Below are 12,909 nucleotides of genomic sequence, written 5' to 3'. Positions count from 1 at the left end.
TCAGTCAAGATTTGAGTACCTCCAAGTATGCTGTTGCATGGACTTCAAACCACTCCTGACTGTTCTTTGAATCCAGGTGTCTGGCCATTTTTTTAACACACTTTGTGGTCTGCCCATAGTCTACAGCTTCCAACTTAAAGGGTAGGAAACCATAGGAAAAGCTTTGCTAAAGTCAGAATTAAGGAAAGCCAGTGCTCTCCCTGCATCCAAAGACAGATTCTTCTCAGGCTTGTTGTGCCAGTCTTCCTCACCTTCATGTTCTGAAGGTCAGGAATTTTCTGTGGTTCCTTGGATCCTTCTTTTTGTCTTGAAGAAGGGCATGGTGACTGCCTTTTCCTACTCATCAGAGACCTCTGGCTTTTTATAGATTTTATATAGAAACCTATATCCCAGTTTCACAGTGACATTGCCCTGCTCCCTAAGCACCCTCAAATATTCTTGGTCAGGTTCCAATATGTGTTTCATTTTTCTCAATTTATGTTTTATTTATGGAATATGTATACATTCAGTATAGGCAAAGGATAAGACATTACTGGAGTGTATCACCTACAGAGTCTGTGAAATCTTCATCCTTGCAGCAGAGACCTTCAAAACTTGACTAGACAAAGCTGTCAGCAGCCTGATTTAACTTTGAGTTTGTCCCTGCTTTGAGCATATTGTTCTGAGTAGACATGCATAAATAGATACTGGAAACCAAAATACCATGAAAATAACATGATAAATGTAAACTTTGTGACTTCTCTGATTGTGCCCCTCTCTCTCCACCCTTACATGTTGGTACAGGTTTATTATTCAGTTTTTATGAATCAGAGGGTAATTTTTCTTTGGTTTGCCTTGCTAACCTTCTGCCTCTGTTGTCCGTTGCTTTTTGTGGAAAGAAGTTTTCTGCTGCCTCACCCTTAAATTGACATGTGCTGCTCTGGCTTCTGGACTCTAGTCTGAAATCTTCAATAAGGTTTTTTCCTAAAAGTTTTTCTACTATCTTCTTCCTACATTGTGTAATTTTCTTTGATATCTATTTTGTAGATCACCCATATTTTGTGGGAGTTCAGTTCCACCCAGAATTTTCCTCAAGACCTATGAAACCTTCACCTCCATACCTTGGACTGTTGCTGGCAGCAACTGGGACACTGAATGCATACCTGCAGCGTGGATGTAAATTGTCTCCAAGGTAATCTTTCTTTGTTGCTTGCCTGCATTTGACAGTCATATTTTTGGAGGGACTATCCCATCCTTCAATTCAGAAGCCCAGAAGAGGAAAGGGAGTTCTTCATGTATTGATTTACTTGTGACTGAGCGCCTGTCATATACCTGGGTGTAAAATAACCTGTAAGCAGAAAGCACAGTTCCTCACTTCTTCCTTTTCAGAGGCTATTAGGGCTAAAGCCAGAACTCCACATTACAATCAGAAAAAGTAAAAAAACCTTAATAAATTCAAATGAAGATAGCAGCCTCCTGTGTTAACTTCCATTGACGGTAGCTTCATAGGGAAAGAGATTTGCTAGAGGATCAAGCAATGAAGTGAAATTCGTACCTAGTTGTACTTGAATGATGGTAACAACAACAAAGAAAGCACTGATTTTATTTTGCAGTAGCTAAATAATAAATACTATCTTTCAGAGACAGGCTTGAAATAAAACAGTTGGGATACCTTTAGACTTACAGAAGGATTTGGATCTAGGTCAGAACTCAGTCCTTGGTCTCTTGGACAAGAAGCTTTGGTTTATTGAATGTACCAATGTTTTTTTATCCAGGGTTAACTAATTCTTGTTTATTTCAATGATATTAAGAACAGTTAAAATTTCATTATAATAGCAATAATAAAGAAATCAGAGGGAAGCTTTGTACACAGTAACAAAAAATCTAAAAAAATCATAAAATGACTGAATAATAAGATTGAACAGATCCAAGTCTGGCATTTTGGCTTTTCCTCTAAACAAGACACCAAACTTATTAATTCTGTGGGTTGGGCTTTTTTTTTTTCCCTGAATCTTGTGTTCTATTAAAATAAGATGTGTTTGTTAGGAGAGAAATAGAAATTTTATTCAAGTTTGAGTATTAATGGGAAAACAGCCAAGCCAGACCAGACCAATCTGTTTTGGTTCCCTACTCCTTTATGGGTATCAATTTTTATTCACTCTGCCTGGTTGTGCAGTGATGTACATACAAAGAGAATGAATTTTTGAGCTGCAAACCAGAGCTTGATTGAAACACTCCTGTTACCTTAGGCTGTTATTGTTAGAAGCAGTTATAATGTTAGCTACCTTTTAAAAGGTGTGCTGGTGAAATACACAGATCAAAACTTTGCAAGGCAGAGTCTTCCATCACTGTGATCTTCAGCATAACAGAGTGCTCTTGGTGGGCACTCTGACACTTCACAGGCCCCAATATGCTTACTTACACTGCTTTGTCCCATAAGTAACCATATTTATTTCTCTGAGATAAAGAAAAATTACTTTTTCAAGTGATCTGCATGCATCCTGCTAATTTACATCCCTTAGTGTTATATGCTATCTAACCCTGACCTAAAGTTTCAGCCATTACTGAACTTGCCTCATTTAGACTTATTTGAATTAATCATTCAAAATGTATACCCAACTCTTTTTCTTCATGTTCATAGAATAAACTCCTACCAAATCTTAAACATTTAGCAAAGACAAAAATCCATACTCCAAAACTTAATCTATAAAATTGCAGTTTTGCTATTTATCTAGTTAGACATCAATCAAGCAATACCCCTGTGTCTTGAGAAAGATCACTGGAATAGGAAGGCATTGTGAGGCTAAAAGAGGAAGATTTTGTATGGAAGAATGTTCAGGAGGGAATTGCAGTTAGTTACAGTACACACACTCATATTAACATACCCAGCTGCTGAGTGGAAAGCTTTCCAATGTAAACCTTTAAACCCCAGAATGCTGGTGATGTCATTCAGTTGTAAAGCTAAGGCATGTCCTAGCAAGGCTGAAATAAATCTGAGGAGAGGATTTTCTGCACACCTCATCCAGCACCACCCACCTGAGTTTTAGTTGTGCTGTGGACTAGAGCAAAGTAAGCTGGCAGAGAATTTGTGGAGACCAGCAAGCTGAGCAGATTACCAAAGCAAGGCTACCATAAACACTAAAGAGAGAGTGAATGATGAAGTCCTGAGACAAAAGGAAATGGGTATTTCAGCATGAGAGTCTTAACAGGAAACTATTACTCCAGAACATTTAATAGCCCCATAATTAGGGTGTGATTTTAGAATATTTGACACCTGGACAGAAGCCCTAGCTTGTAAGCAAAGCTAATAATAACTTCAAGGATGCATTACTACTTCTGGGAGAGTGCCCCAAATAAATGAAAGTGAATAAACTGTCTCTTAAATTTTTGTAAGGCCTAGTCTGGTACAGATGTAGGCCCACATAGGCATGAGCATACCTAGTTTGAAACTGGATTGCATCCTCTGGGGAAAATTTAGTTCCTAGAAATGTCAGTGTATACACCAAGAGACAGTCAAGAACTGACCAAAGAGTAGCTCAGTGATTAATTGTTACTTATTTACCTGAAGTACAAGTTGGGCTCCCAAGTTGCCTTTGTGGTTTCAGCCTCTTGTGCTTCATGGCATGAGTGCCCAACCATCAAAGCCCTGCACTTCATTTCCTTGTGAATGGCTTTAGATCATGACCTTTTCCAAACCTTTCCATGGAAATACTGAAGTCACCATTTCATATAGAAGTGAGGAATGTGGTGGGAGGCTGCCAGTTTACATTTTCATTTTCAAGGACAGAGAAAACCAGAACTACATGAGACTCAAAAGTGTACAATACCCACAGATATGCTGCTTTAAAAGAGAACACAAAGGGTTTTAACAGGAAACTAGTGGATGAAGAGGGGAACTTCACATGTAATGTTGTTGGCTTTTACTGAGACTTACGGAGTTTCATTTGAAAAAATTAATAAAAACTGACTTGTCTTTGGGAACAGTATAATATGGTTGCACAATCACTGGTGTACAGTAAAGCCATGTTGCTTGTTTTGTTTTGATGTGTTTTTCCCCCTTATCCAGTTTAGCATCAGCAGGCTTTATTTCTTCTTTGTCTACAACCAGCACCTTTATTAATGGCCTGCAAGAGTAAGCCTGAGTGCATTAATTATATTTGCAAATAATGTCATTTGAATAAGAGATGAAAGCGCTATTCAGAACAAAGAAGTAACAAAAAATATGTAGGGAATTTAGTAATCTCTGTTGAATATAATGACATCTTTGGAGGAAGAAGATAAGAAGCTAAAGGTAAATAATTTAAACACAAATATCCAGTACAAGGGAGGAAATGTAGGAAATGAGAGGTGTTCCTAGGTGAGTAAGTGTAGGCAACACTGACTACTGCAAAAGAAAAAACTGTGCAAAGCATTAGTGAATATGCTAATGTGAAGTACCAATCCAGTGCCATCTAGTCACAGAGTACTCTTGAGTTCTAGGAAAAATATTAATGAAAGATGACCTATGAGCTGTGTTCAGAGACAAAGAACAAAGAAAAAAAGCCAGAGAACAGAAGGAATGGTGCATTAAATGAAACACCAAAAACCTCAGAAAATTTGCCCACATGGTGCTTTACTGTATTAGCATGGTCCAGCTCTCTCTCAGACCAGCTGTGGAGGAAAGCACCTATGAACAGGACAGAAACCAGCCTGTGTGACCTGTTCTGTGCCTGATGTCCCCTGTACATTGTCCCCAGTCAAGAACACATTTGGCACAGTATCATGCTTCTGCCATTGGCTGAATCCAGACATGTGATTTGATGGAAATGGGATTTGAAGATTGTCAGGAGAGCAGCAAGAGAGGGCCTGCTCCATGAAAGGTGGCACTCCAGGAGCCAGGGGTGGGAGCTGTCCTGGTAGGGATGGTGTCCTCAGTCAGTACCACAGTTGCCACAGAAGGCAAGTGCTCTGGCTCCAGTAACCTTCCAGTGGTGCAGGTCCCAGGTGGGGATGGTTGGGACAGCAAAGACCCTGTTACCCTCAGAGCTCTTACAGAAAACCACAGAAATGTTTTAAAGAAAATCCTTTATTGACCATACTGGCACTTAGTAATGGCTAGTAATGTCATTTAACTTTGTTATTTAAATGTTAGATGTTTACAGTGAAAACCCTTCTGAGCTAGTGACCTCAAGCCTTTTTCTGCAGTTGTAAAGTGAAAATGCACTTTAAGGACCCAAATAGCCCATTATAACTGTTCTGTGGGTCAGTTATGCATTACATGCTGCCAGAGCCTGTTTCTCTGCAGTGATTGTAGGGAGCTGCTGGTGCCAGTCCCAGATGAAGATTTTATCCTAGGCCCAGTTATGTGAGGGCAGGGGGCTCACAGGTCAGAACTGGGGAGTTTTGGGTTTGTGCTGAGGGATTCCCAAATGAAATGATGTTTTATGGAGGCATAGGGTTGTATCATGATGATCATCATTTTAAATGATGATCATGATTTTAAATGATAAATTTTTTATGACTGTAAATGATATCTGTGATTTTTATGACAATATAATAGTCATAAACATATGTACCAAGAATATGGGTGACTGCAATTATAACCATTTCACAATCAAATATTCATTTATTCAAAAGAATGTTTTAATGACACAATAATTTTAATAATTAGGCTTTTTTGTGGGGAAATAAATTACAATAATTTGCAGATTTTGTTTTGCTGAGTCCTCAAAAGCTAAACAACTTAAAACAATTGCAGTCTGTACTAAATTTATCTGTACTTCATGTATCTTTAATTTGCACTGAGGAAGAAATGCACTTAGCTTGGCACCTTGCAGGGTATAGCATTACTGTAGCAATTATTTTAATTCCTTATGTTTCTGGAAAAGGAGTTTTTTGTCAATTGTACATTAAAAATGAATGAAAGAAAAGCTTCCCTGAAACTGCTGCTTTGTTTCTAAAGAATATTAATCTGGATTTTCCAAGTGAAAACCAGAAAGTTCATAGTATCCATTTTACAGGAGTGAGGTGACCAAAATTCTTAATCTAAAGTGACTGACTAGATCCAGTGACACTGCATTGAGTTTTGTTATGTTTTTTTTCCTTGGCCACCACTTTATACTTGAGATCCCACAAAAACAGACAAACAAACAAACAAACAAAATCTGTTGGGGTTAGGTCTTAGATCTGGTGGCCTCAGATTTGCTCAGTACCTCCTTGTTGTTGTCCACTGTTGTAAGAATTGTTACAAATAAGATGAAGTGGGTGTCGGGCTCCTGCACAAGATAATTACTGATTAATTTGAACACAGACTGAGAGAAAACTTGCTGAAGCAAATGTAAGCACATTTTTTCAGTGGTTGGCTCAGTGTGAAAAAGAATTTCATTAAAGAAAACTGGGTTTATTTGGTTTCTCACCACTACCATTTTCACAGCCAGCAGATTTAAGTAAGGTTACTGAATATTACCAACTGTGAGCACGAAGCATCCATTTGGGTTTTGTATTTAATATCTGTGTCCAACTCATTGTAATTTGGAACAAAGTACAAATTTATTCCAAAGAGAAAAGATGGCTTGCTTCTGGTTAATGCCACCTACGGTTTTCCTTCAGATTACACATGATACTAATATGTTTGACATCAGAGGAAATCTCAAAAACCTGACACCAACGCTGGTTGAAGCTGTAGCACACAGATGTAGATATGCCAAGTTTCATGAGTCCCTCTTTGCTTTCAAGTCCACTGTCAGCCTAACTCTTGAAGTTCAGGTTTCCTTGGAGCCCAGTTGTTATTTTTAAGATGGTGCCACAGGTTCTGGGTATGCTTAGACAAATCATTCAAGCAGCTGAACCTGAGGGGCTGACAGCTACCTGAGTCTGAAGCCCAAGGGCTGATCCTTACCTGGGTATTTCTCTGCCTTTCTTGCCCTATGGCCTGCTTGTGAGACATCAAACTGACTTTCACCCCAGAGAGCAGCCCTAAAGAAGGGGAGACTGTGAGGTGCTACTGCAGAAGTCAAGAATGTGATGATGTCAGCCCTTCTCTGGGATTTGGTGTCAAATCTTGTACTGAAATTGGGCAGCGTGGGAACAGGAACAAAATTGTCATAAGCTGAGTTGTTTTAGCCTCTGCACTAGTGGCCAGGTGAGCCTCAGTTTTGGCAAACTGAAAACAGGCTTAAGAAGTTTGGGTGGTAAATCAGTGAAATCACAGAAGCATCCACTTCTGTGGGCAAATCCCTCTCAAAGGGATTTGTCACTGAGTAGGGGAGCACCTATGAGGAGAGTGCTGGGTGGGGATCAGCACCTGACTGCCTCCAGGAGATTAAGCTGGGCAGTTGTCCACTCACCCTGTTGGTTGGTGAGCACTTCTACTTAAGCATCTGACTCCCATACTGTGTTGTTTACAGAGCTCTGGCATGTTTGTGGGCTGGGATTGTCACTGGGCAGCAGAGCTAATTAAAAAAACAGAAGTCCTCTGAAGACTTGGGACTTAAATCATGGCTGTCTTAAGATTGTGCAGTTCTCTACAATCAGTTTTCCTCTCTGCTCTGTGGACAGTATTTGCTATTTTGCTGTGATGTGAAAATGCAAAACTGTTTTAATAATACTGCATTTTTGTTCCATGTTTCCATGGGTACTTTCAGAAAAAAGTAAGTACAACGTTGGTGATGTTGTGTTTGTCTGTGTGCATCTGGCATGCTTGATCATACTGTTAACAACACTTTCCTCACTTGAACTGTGTAATTGATCACCAGCTGATGAAATGATCCAATTGAGCATTTCACACTAGCCTGATGTGACACACCCTTTATAAGAGCCACATCAGCAGTGTGTGTGTCACACAGACAAGGGCAGAATGCTATAGTAAAGTCTTAATGTTAGGACAGCCAGAATATCCATGCTGTTTTACACAAATTTGGTACACTGACTTGCTGTAACTGTGGGAAACTTTCCTAACAGAGGTAGAAATTAAATGAGGTGACTGTTGGTGCCATTCCTCCTGTCCCACTCTGTTTAAGTGTCTGGTTTTTTACCTATTCTTTCTTTAGTTTTCATTTTCTCTCGAAGAAGAGAGAGTGAAATTCAGGCTACAAAGCAGTGCTCAGTAGCAAGCAGCGGAGTAGCTGAGTGCAGTTTGTTCACTGTTCCACAGAGCAGTCTCATTAGAGACTGTGGGGCTGCATGGCTCCCTTGAAGCAGTGCCCAGCAGGCAATTACTGATAAGGCAGTCACTGATAAGGTTCTGTCTGGGTGGGCCATGTGCTCCATGTCTCAGTAGGAGATCATGCCCAGAGATGGGGAACACGACATGAGTGGGGTCCTGTTGTCTGGAGGATGAAGGGGTGTGTGGTAAAGGGGAGGTGTCACAGGACAGTTGTGCAGTCAGTGCCTGGCATGGAGTTGGCACCCAAGGCTGTCATGATCCCACACAAATGGGGTCTGAGATCCCCCCTGTGCTGTGCTAACCATGGCCTGGGCTCTGGAGGGTCACAGGACTGACCACAATTATTGCTGCTCAAATGCACTTAATCTGTTCCCTGTGCTGCCTTTGCTGACTTCTCATCTGGGGAAATCAAAACATCTGGAAAACAGACTGCAGAATGAAGTGTAGTAGGGAGGAGTTGAGGCTGGAGGCACTTCTGAAGTGCACTTAAGTTTAAGATAAACTTGGAGACCCAATAGACACTAACTGAAAATGTGGTTTTTGGGCACTTTTTTCTCTCAGTCACTGTGGTGATTCCTGTTCTTCACTGTTTTCTTGTTCTTACCACTTATAAAACAATCACTTGCATGGCAATTTGGTCTCTGAAAACCAGTCTGCTTCTCTCAGGATACAAAAAAAGAGGATAAAACCTCTAGAAAAACTGTCAGGATATTGCTTGGTGCAATGAAAATTATTTGTGTTCTTAGTAAAAGAGCAAGAACTATAATTTAAGTGTAGAATTGTGAGCTAATAAAATTGTCTAAACTTTTGATTGAGTTGTCTTAACTTAATGATTTTCTTTACCATAAGGGAGAAATTCCTTTTATTTTAGCTCTGAATACCTGTTATTATCTATCATGTTAACCATGATCTTAGACACACAGCACCAGCAAAATGCAGAATGAATGTACGGGAGTCAAGCAAAAAGAAATTGAATGTACTATTTATCAGGTAGAGCATTATTTTGCATCAGGTCTTACACTCCAGACTTCAGCCCATTCCTTTAGAGGAAGGTGTTCTAAAATACCATGCTTTTAGCATGAGCCTAAAGAAGTTTTCTGGAAATGGGTTGCATTTGAGGAAAGTGTTGATCATATGCATCATGGGTTGGAGGGCTTGAAATGAAATATTTGGTTTAGATCTTTCTGAATTCTTATTGGTTCCAACAGTGACAGCTACAGTGACCTAAGTGATGACAGCTCTCCAGAAAAAGAGTTTCCTTATTCTGACACAAGCTGAAATGATTGTATGTGAGCACAGAAATGGATGATGCTATTGAGGTAAACTGAAATGTTTTGATACTGCTTTATGACACTGATTTATTTTAGACTTAAAACAGGAAATAAAGTTAACTTAATTCTCCCATTTGTGTCAAGTCCCATCTGAGAGCTTATGTCTTCTTTCTTGTCTGTAGCATTTAATTGTTTTCCTCTTCTGCTGCTTAACTCTGAAAATGAGATGCTAAAGTCTGCTAAGTATTTTGGGTACATCTTTTATGTAGGATGCTGTATAAAACCAAGTTGTGTAAGTGTTTGAAGATATATTAAAATGCATTTTAAAATTATATTTCATTTTTTCGTGTCTTCAGTTTACAATTTAGAATCACTTCAATTACATTGTGTAGACATTATTTTTCATTTTGCCTTAATATTCACCTGTAATTGCATTGATGCATTGATACAACAAAGACATCCCAACATAAATACTTGTATTTAATCTGCAGAGTGATAGAGATACAAACAGGTTTTATAAAATTGTAGCTTTGTTTGCCATAGCTTTTGCCAGAGTGATGTTGGATTGGTTGTTTCTTCACCTTTAGACATGGTAGTCATAGATTTCCTTTTGGTTTGGAGGTTGTATTTCCTGTGAGACACCTGATCTCTGCAGGATCTGGGCTTGAAACTTGGTCTTACTTTATTTTTCCTATGCAGATTCATCAGAGCTGGGGCTGGTATGAGTCTCCCATTCAGCTTTTCAGTATTTCTGAGCACTTTTGTGAGAAAGGCACAACTTTCCCCTCTGAACATGTCTCACATGGTGTTGACACTGAGCAGCTCTGCTGAGCAGACAATTAAGGCTACATATGAACAGCATTTCTACCTGATGGTTCCTGATCCAAGTAGTGGCATGAGATACTAGAAACTGGAGTTCAGTCCTTAGATGCATGGGTTTCTTCTGTGATTTTCAATTGAATTCTTTTTTGCTCTCCTGTACTACATGTTAAAGATAATGATCCCTCCCCAAATCATGAGAGCAAAGAACAGAATGTTAAGAGATTAAATGACCTGGTACATGTACATACAGTACTGATGCCTGCCCTAAAATAACCAAAAAATAAGTAGACAAGATGTTCCTTTTCACTCTTGCCTGGATCCTTCCCACCTCCAAACATCACAATGGTTCTGTTTCTTGAGACCAACACAAGGTACAGGACAGTCCCTCTGGAAAAGCCCTTGCTTTCCTCAATGGAATTTATGGATGGTAGTTCTCTGTTTACTGTTGCAGGTGACTTGTTCAGTGCTTGGATGAATGCACTTTTGTGATGCTGTTAAGTGGTTATCAATAGTGAAGCTGATTTTGTTTGAACATGTCACTAGTGGATAACAATTGTTATTCAACAGAATTACTCTAGAAAAGATTAAATAACTAAATCCAAATATCAAAAAATAAGAAAAGCATTGGCTTTTTTTTTTATCTCATGGTTAATTCTACCCATTTATCAGAGCTGGATACACATGTAGATTATATTTAGCTTTGTGGTTTCAGTTTAGATAAAATGCATCTATTCATAGAATTTACTTAAGACTACTTTGAAATGAGTCAAAAAATTTGAGTGAAAATTACATAATCATGAAATAAACTGAGTTAAAGATGAAGTATTTTTAATAATTGATATTTTAAAATTTATTCTTCCTTCCTCTCCCTCTTTTTATGTTACAGAAAACTTGGGAACAGGACAATATTGAATAGAAGAAAGTAGAAGAGTAAGCTGCTTGCAGTTCTCATACTGTTTCTTCCTCTGCTATGTTCAATAATTCTCTTTACAGATGACAGTTTTACTGTTCTGTAGCAAAAACTGTTCTGTGTAAATGCTGCTTCAAAAGTTACCAAACAGTTGTGCCCCTTAGCTGTTAATCATTATCTTGTCCTATATTCCAGAGTGATCTCGTGAATATGTATCAATTCACTAGTTCACAGCTTTCTTGATTTGAAGAAAGATTTGACTGGTTTCAGTTTGCCTTGGAACAGGAAGAATAAATGCATTAGCTCTTGGGAATGAGGTGGGGAATGCGCTAAAGCATTTAAGAGAAAATTGTCTTTCTCTTGAGCAGTAGAAAACCATTTCAGGTTTTTTTCCTGTTAAGTTTGTATATATATATATATTTATTACTTTTTTTGCTGTTCAATATGTACAAATGAAAAATGGTTGCTGTATCTCAGCTCTATGTGATTATAGTAATTAATGTTGGATACAAGTTTTTTCACTTTGCTTTTATAAGCAATTTGATTTCACATAAATCCATTTGCTCTATTTCTCCTGGAAGTCTGATAATGCTGAACATAATTCTGACCTACAAAATTACAGAAGTGATATTAGAAGGTGGTTTCATATTTGTACTTTGTAAGAGAGAAAGTAAATACGTTAATATATTAAACTCCAGTTTTAACACTTTTGTGAAAGTTGTAGAAAAACCAATCATAAACCTGGGGTGTTATCTGGGCTCCAGCTGTGCCACACTCAGTTAGTTATAGTAAATAAGTATGAAGCAAATTAAGTAAGGCTCACCCTTGTTTTCCTTCATCCTGTGACCACTCCATCATCGTAGCACTTATTCCCCAATAGAATGGAATGATGTGTTTTAATTAGAAATCACAAGTTATTTCACTGCATCACAGCTCTGCAAAGCCAGGGCTGGAGCCTGAACCACTGGGACAGAAGAGGAAGGTGAGAGATGCTGCTCTGGGTGTAAGGCAGCATTAAGGTGTAAGGGGTGTAAGCATCCTATTAGCATTGGGGCAGTATCAAACCTGTCACAGAAAGTGAATCTGAGCTAAGTAACTGATGGGCTCCAGATGCTTGGGGCACATTTTCCTATAAAGAAAAATTCTGAATTTTGAGAGTTGTGTTTAATTTTGGTTTTGGGTAAAGTGTCTTTAGTTCATCAAAAGTCAATATCTGCACAAAAATAAGAAGCACCATGTTCCTTATTACAGCTTTGTAAAACAGCAAGTTTGGAGCTGTGCGTTGCTCTAGAAAATCTCAGGTTACACAACAAATTTGTCTTTTCACTAAAAGAAGCTTTAATGATAATGAAACATAAAATGCATTTTTATGGCTGCACTTTCCTAAAGTAGTTTGTGAATATGTGCCTTAGAAATACTGACAGCAGAATTGGTGTCACTGTATGTCTTCCCCAATGAGACACTGGCCACTGCTTTGTGAAAAGTGAAGAATTTCCTAAGATTGTAATGTGCAAATGTATTTTCAAAACATTTTCAATAAATTGTGTTATTTGGAAGTGTTTGGGTACCTGCTAAAGAATCACAGTGCCAATTGTGAACTGTGGTGTTAAAGAGAGAATTCATCTTTAAATCATGAAGCTGTGCTTGTTTGTAAGGAAGGGAGCAGCATGCAAGTTTGGATGGGACTGCGGGGTAGGTATTGCACTTCACTGATTCTGTGATCAGAGCTGGATCCTACTGAGTGTCTGCAGTCCAGTGTTGCATCTCAGCAGTGTGGGTTCCTG

General features: G+C 38.7%; 1 protein-coding gene across 1 annotated transcript in view; it reads left to right on the top strand.

The window, feature by feature from the left end:
• The window catches only part of CTPS2 (CTP synthase 2), a 59,086-nt gene extending 46,405 nt beyond the window's left edge, over positions 1 to 12,681 (top strand). Inside the window, exons 17-19 of the mRNA XM_066571640.1 lie at positions 1,027 to 1,171; positions 9,331 to 9,441; positions 11,102 to 12,681. Coding sequence (XP_066427737.1) covers positions 1,027 to 1,171; positions 9,331 to 9,400 — 215 coding nt within the window. The 3' untranslated portion in view covers positions 9,401 to 9,441; positions 11,102 to 12,681. The remainder of the gene's footprint in view (positions 1 to 1,026; positions 1,172 to 9,330; positions 9,442 to 11,101) is intronic.
• Positions 12,682 to 12,909: the final 228 nt, after the last annotated feature.

The sequence above is a fragment of the Molothrus aeneus genome, chromosome 2 (assembly GCF_037042795.1).
Source record: "Molothrus aeneus isolate 106 chromosome 2, BPBGC_Maene_1.0, whole genome shotgun sequence".
NCBI classification, from domain to species: domain Eukaryota; kingdom Metazoa; phylum Chordata; class Aves; order Passeriformes; family Icteridae; genus Molothrus; species Molothrus aeneus.
Note: the sequence above shows the minus strand (reverse complement) of the source record. Positions and strands in the feature narration are given on the sequence as shown.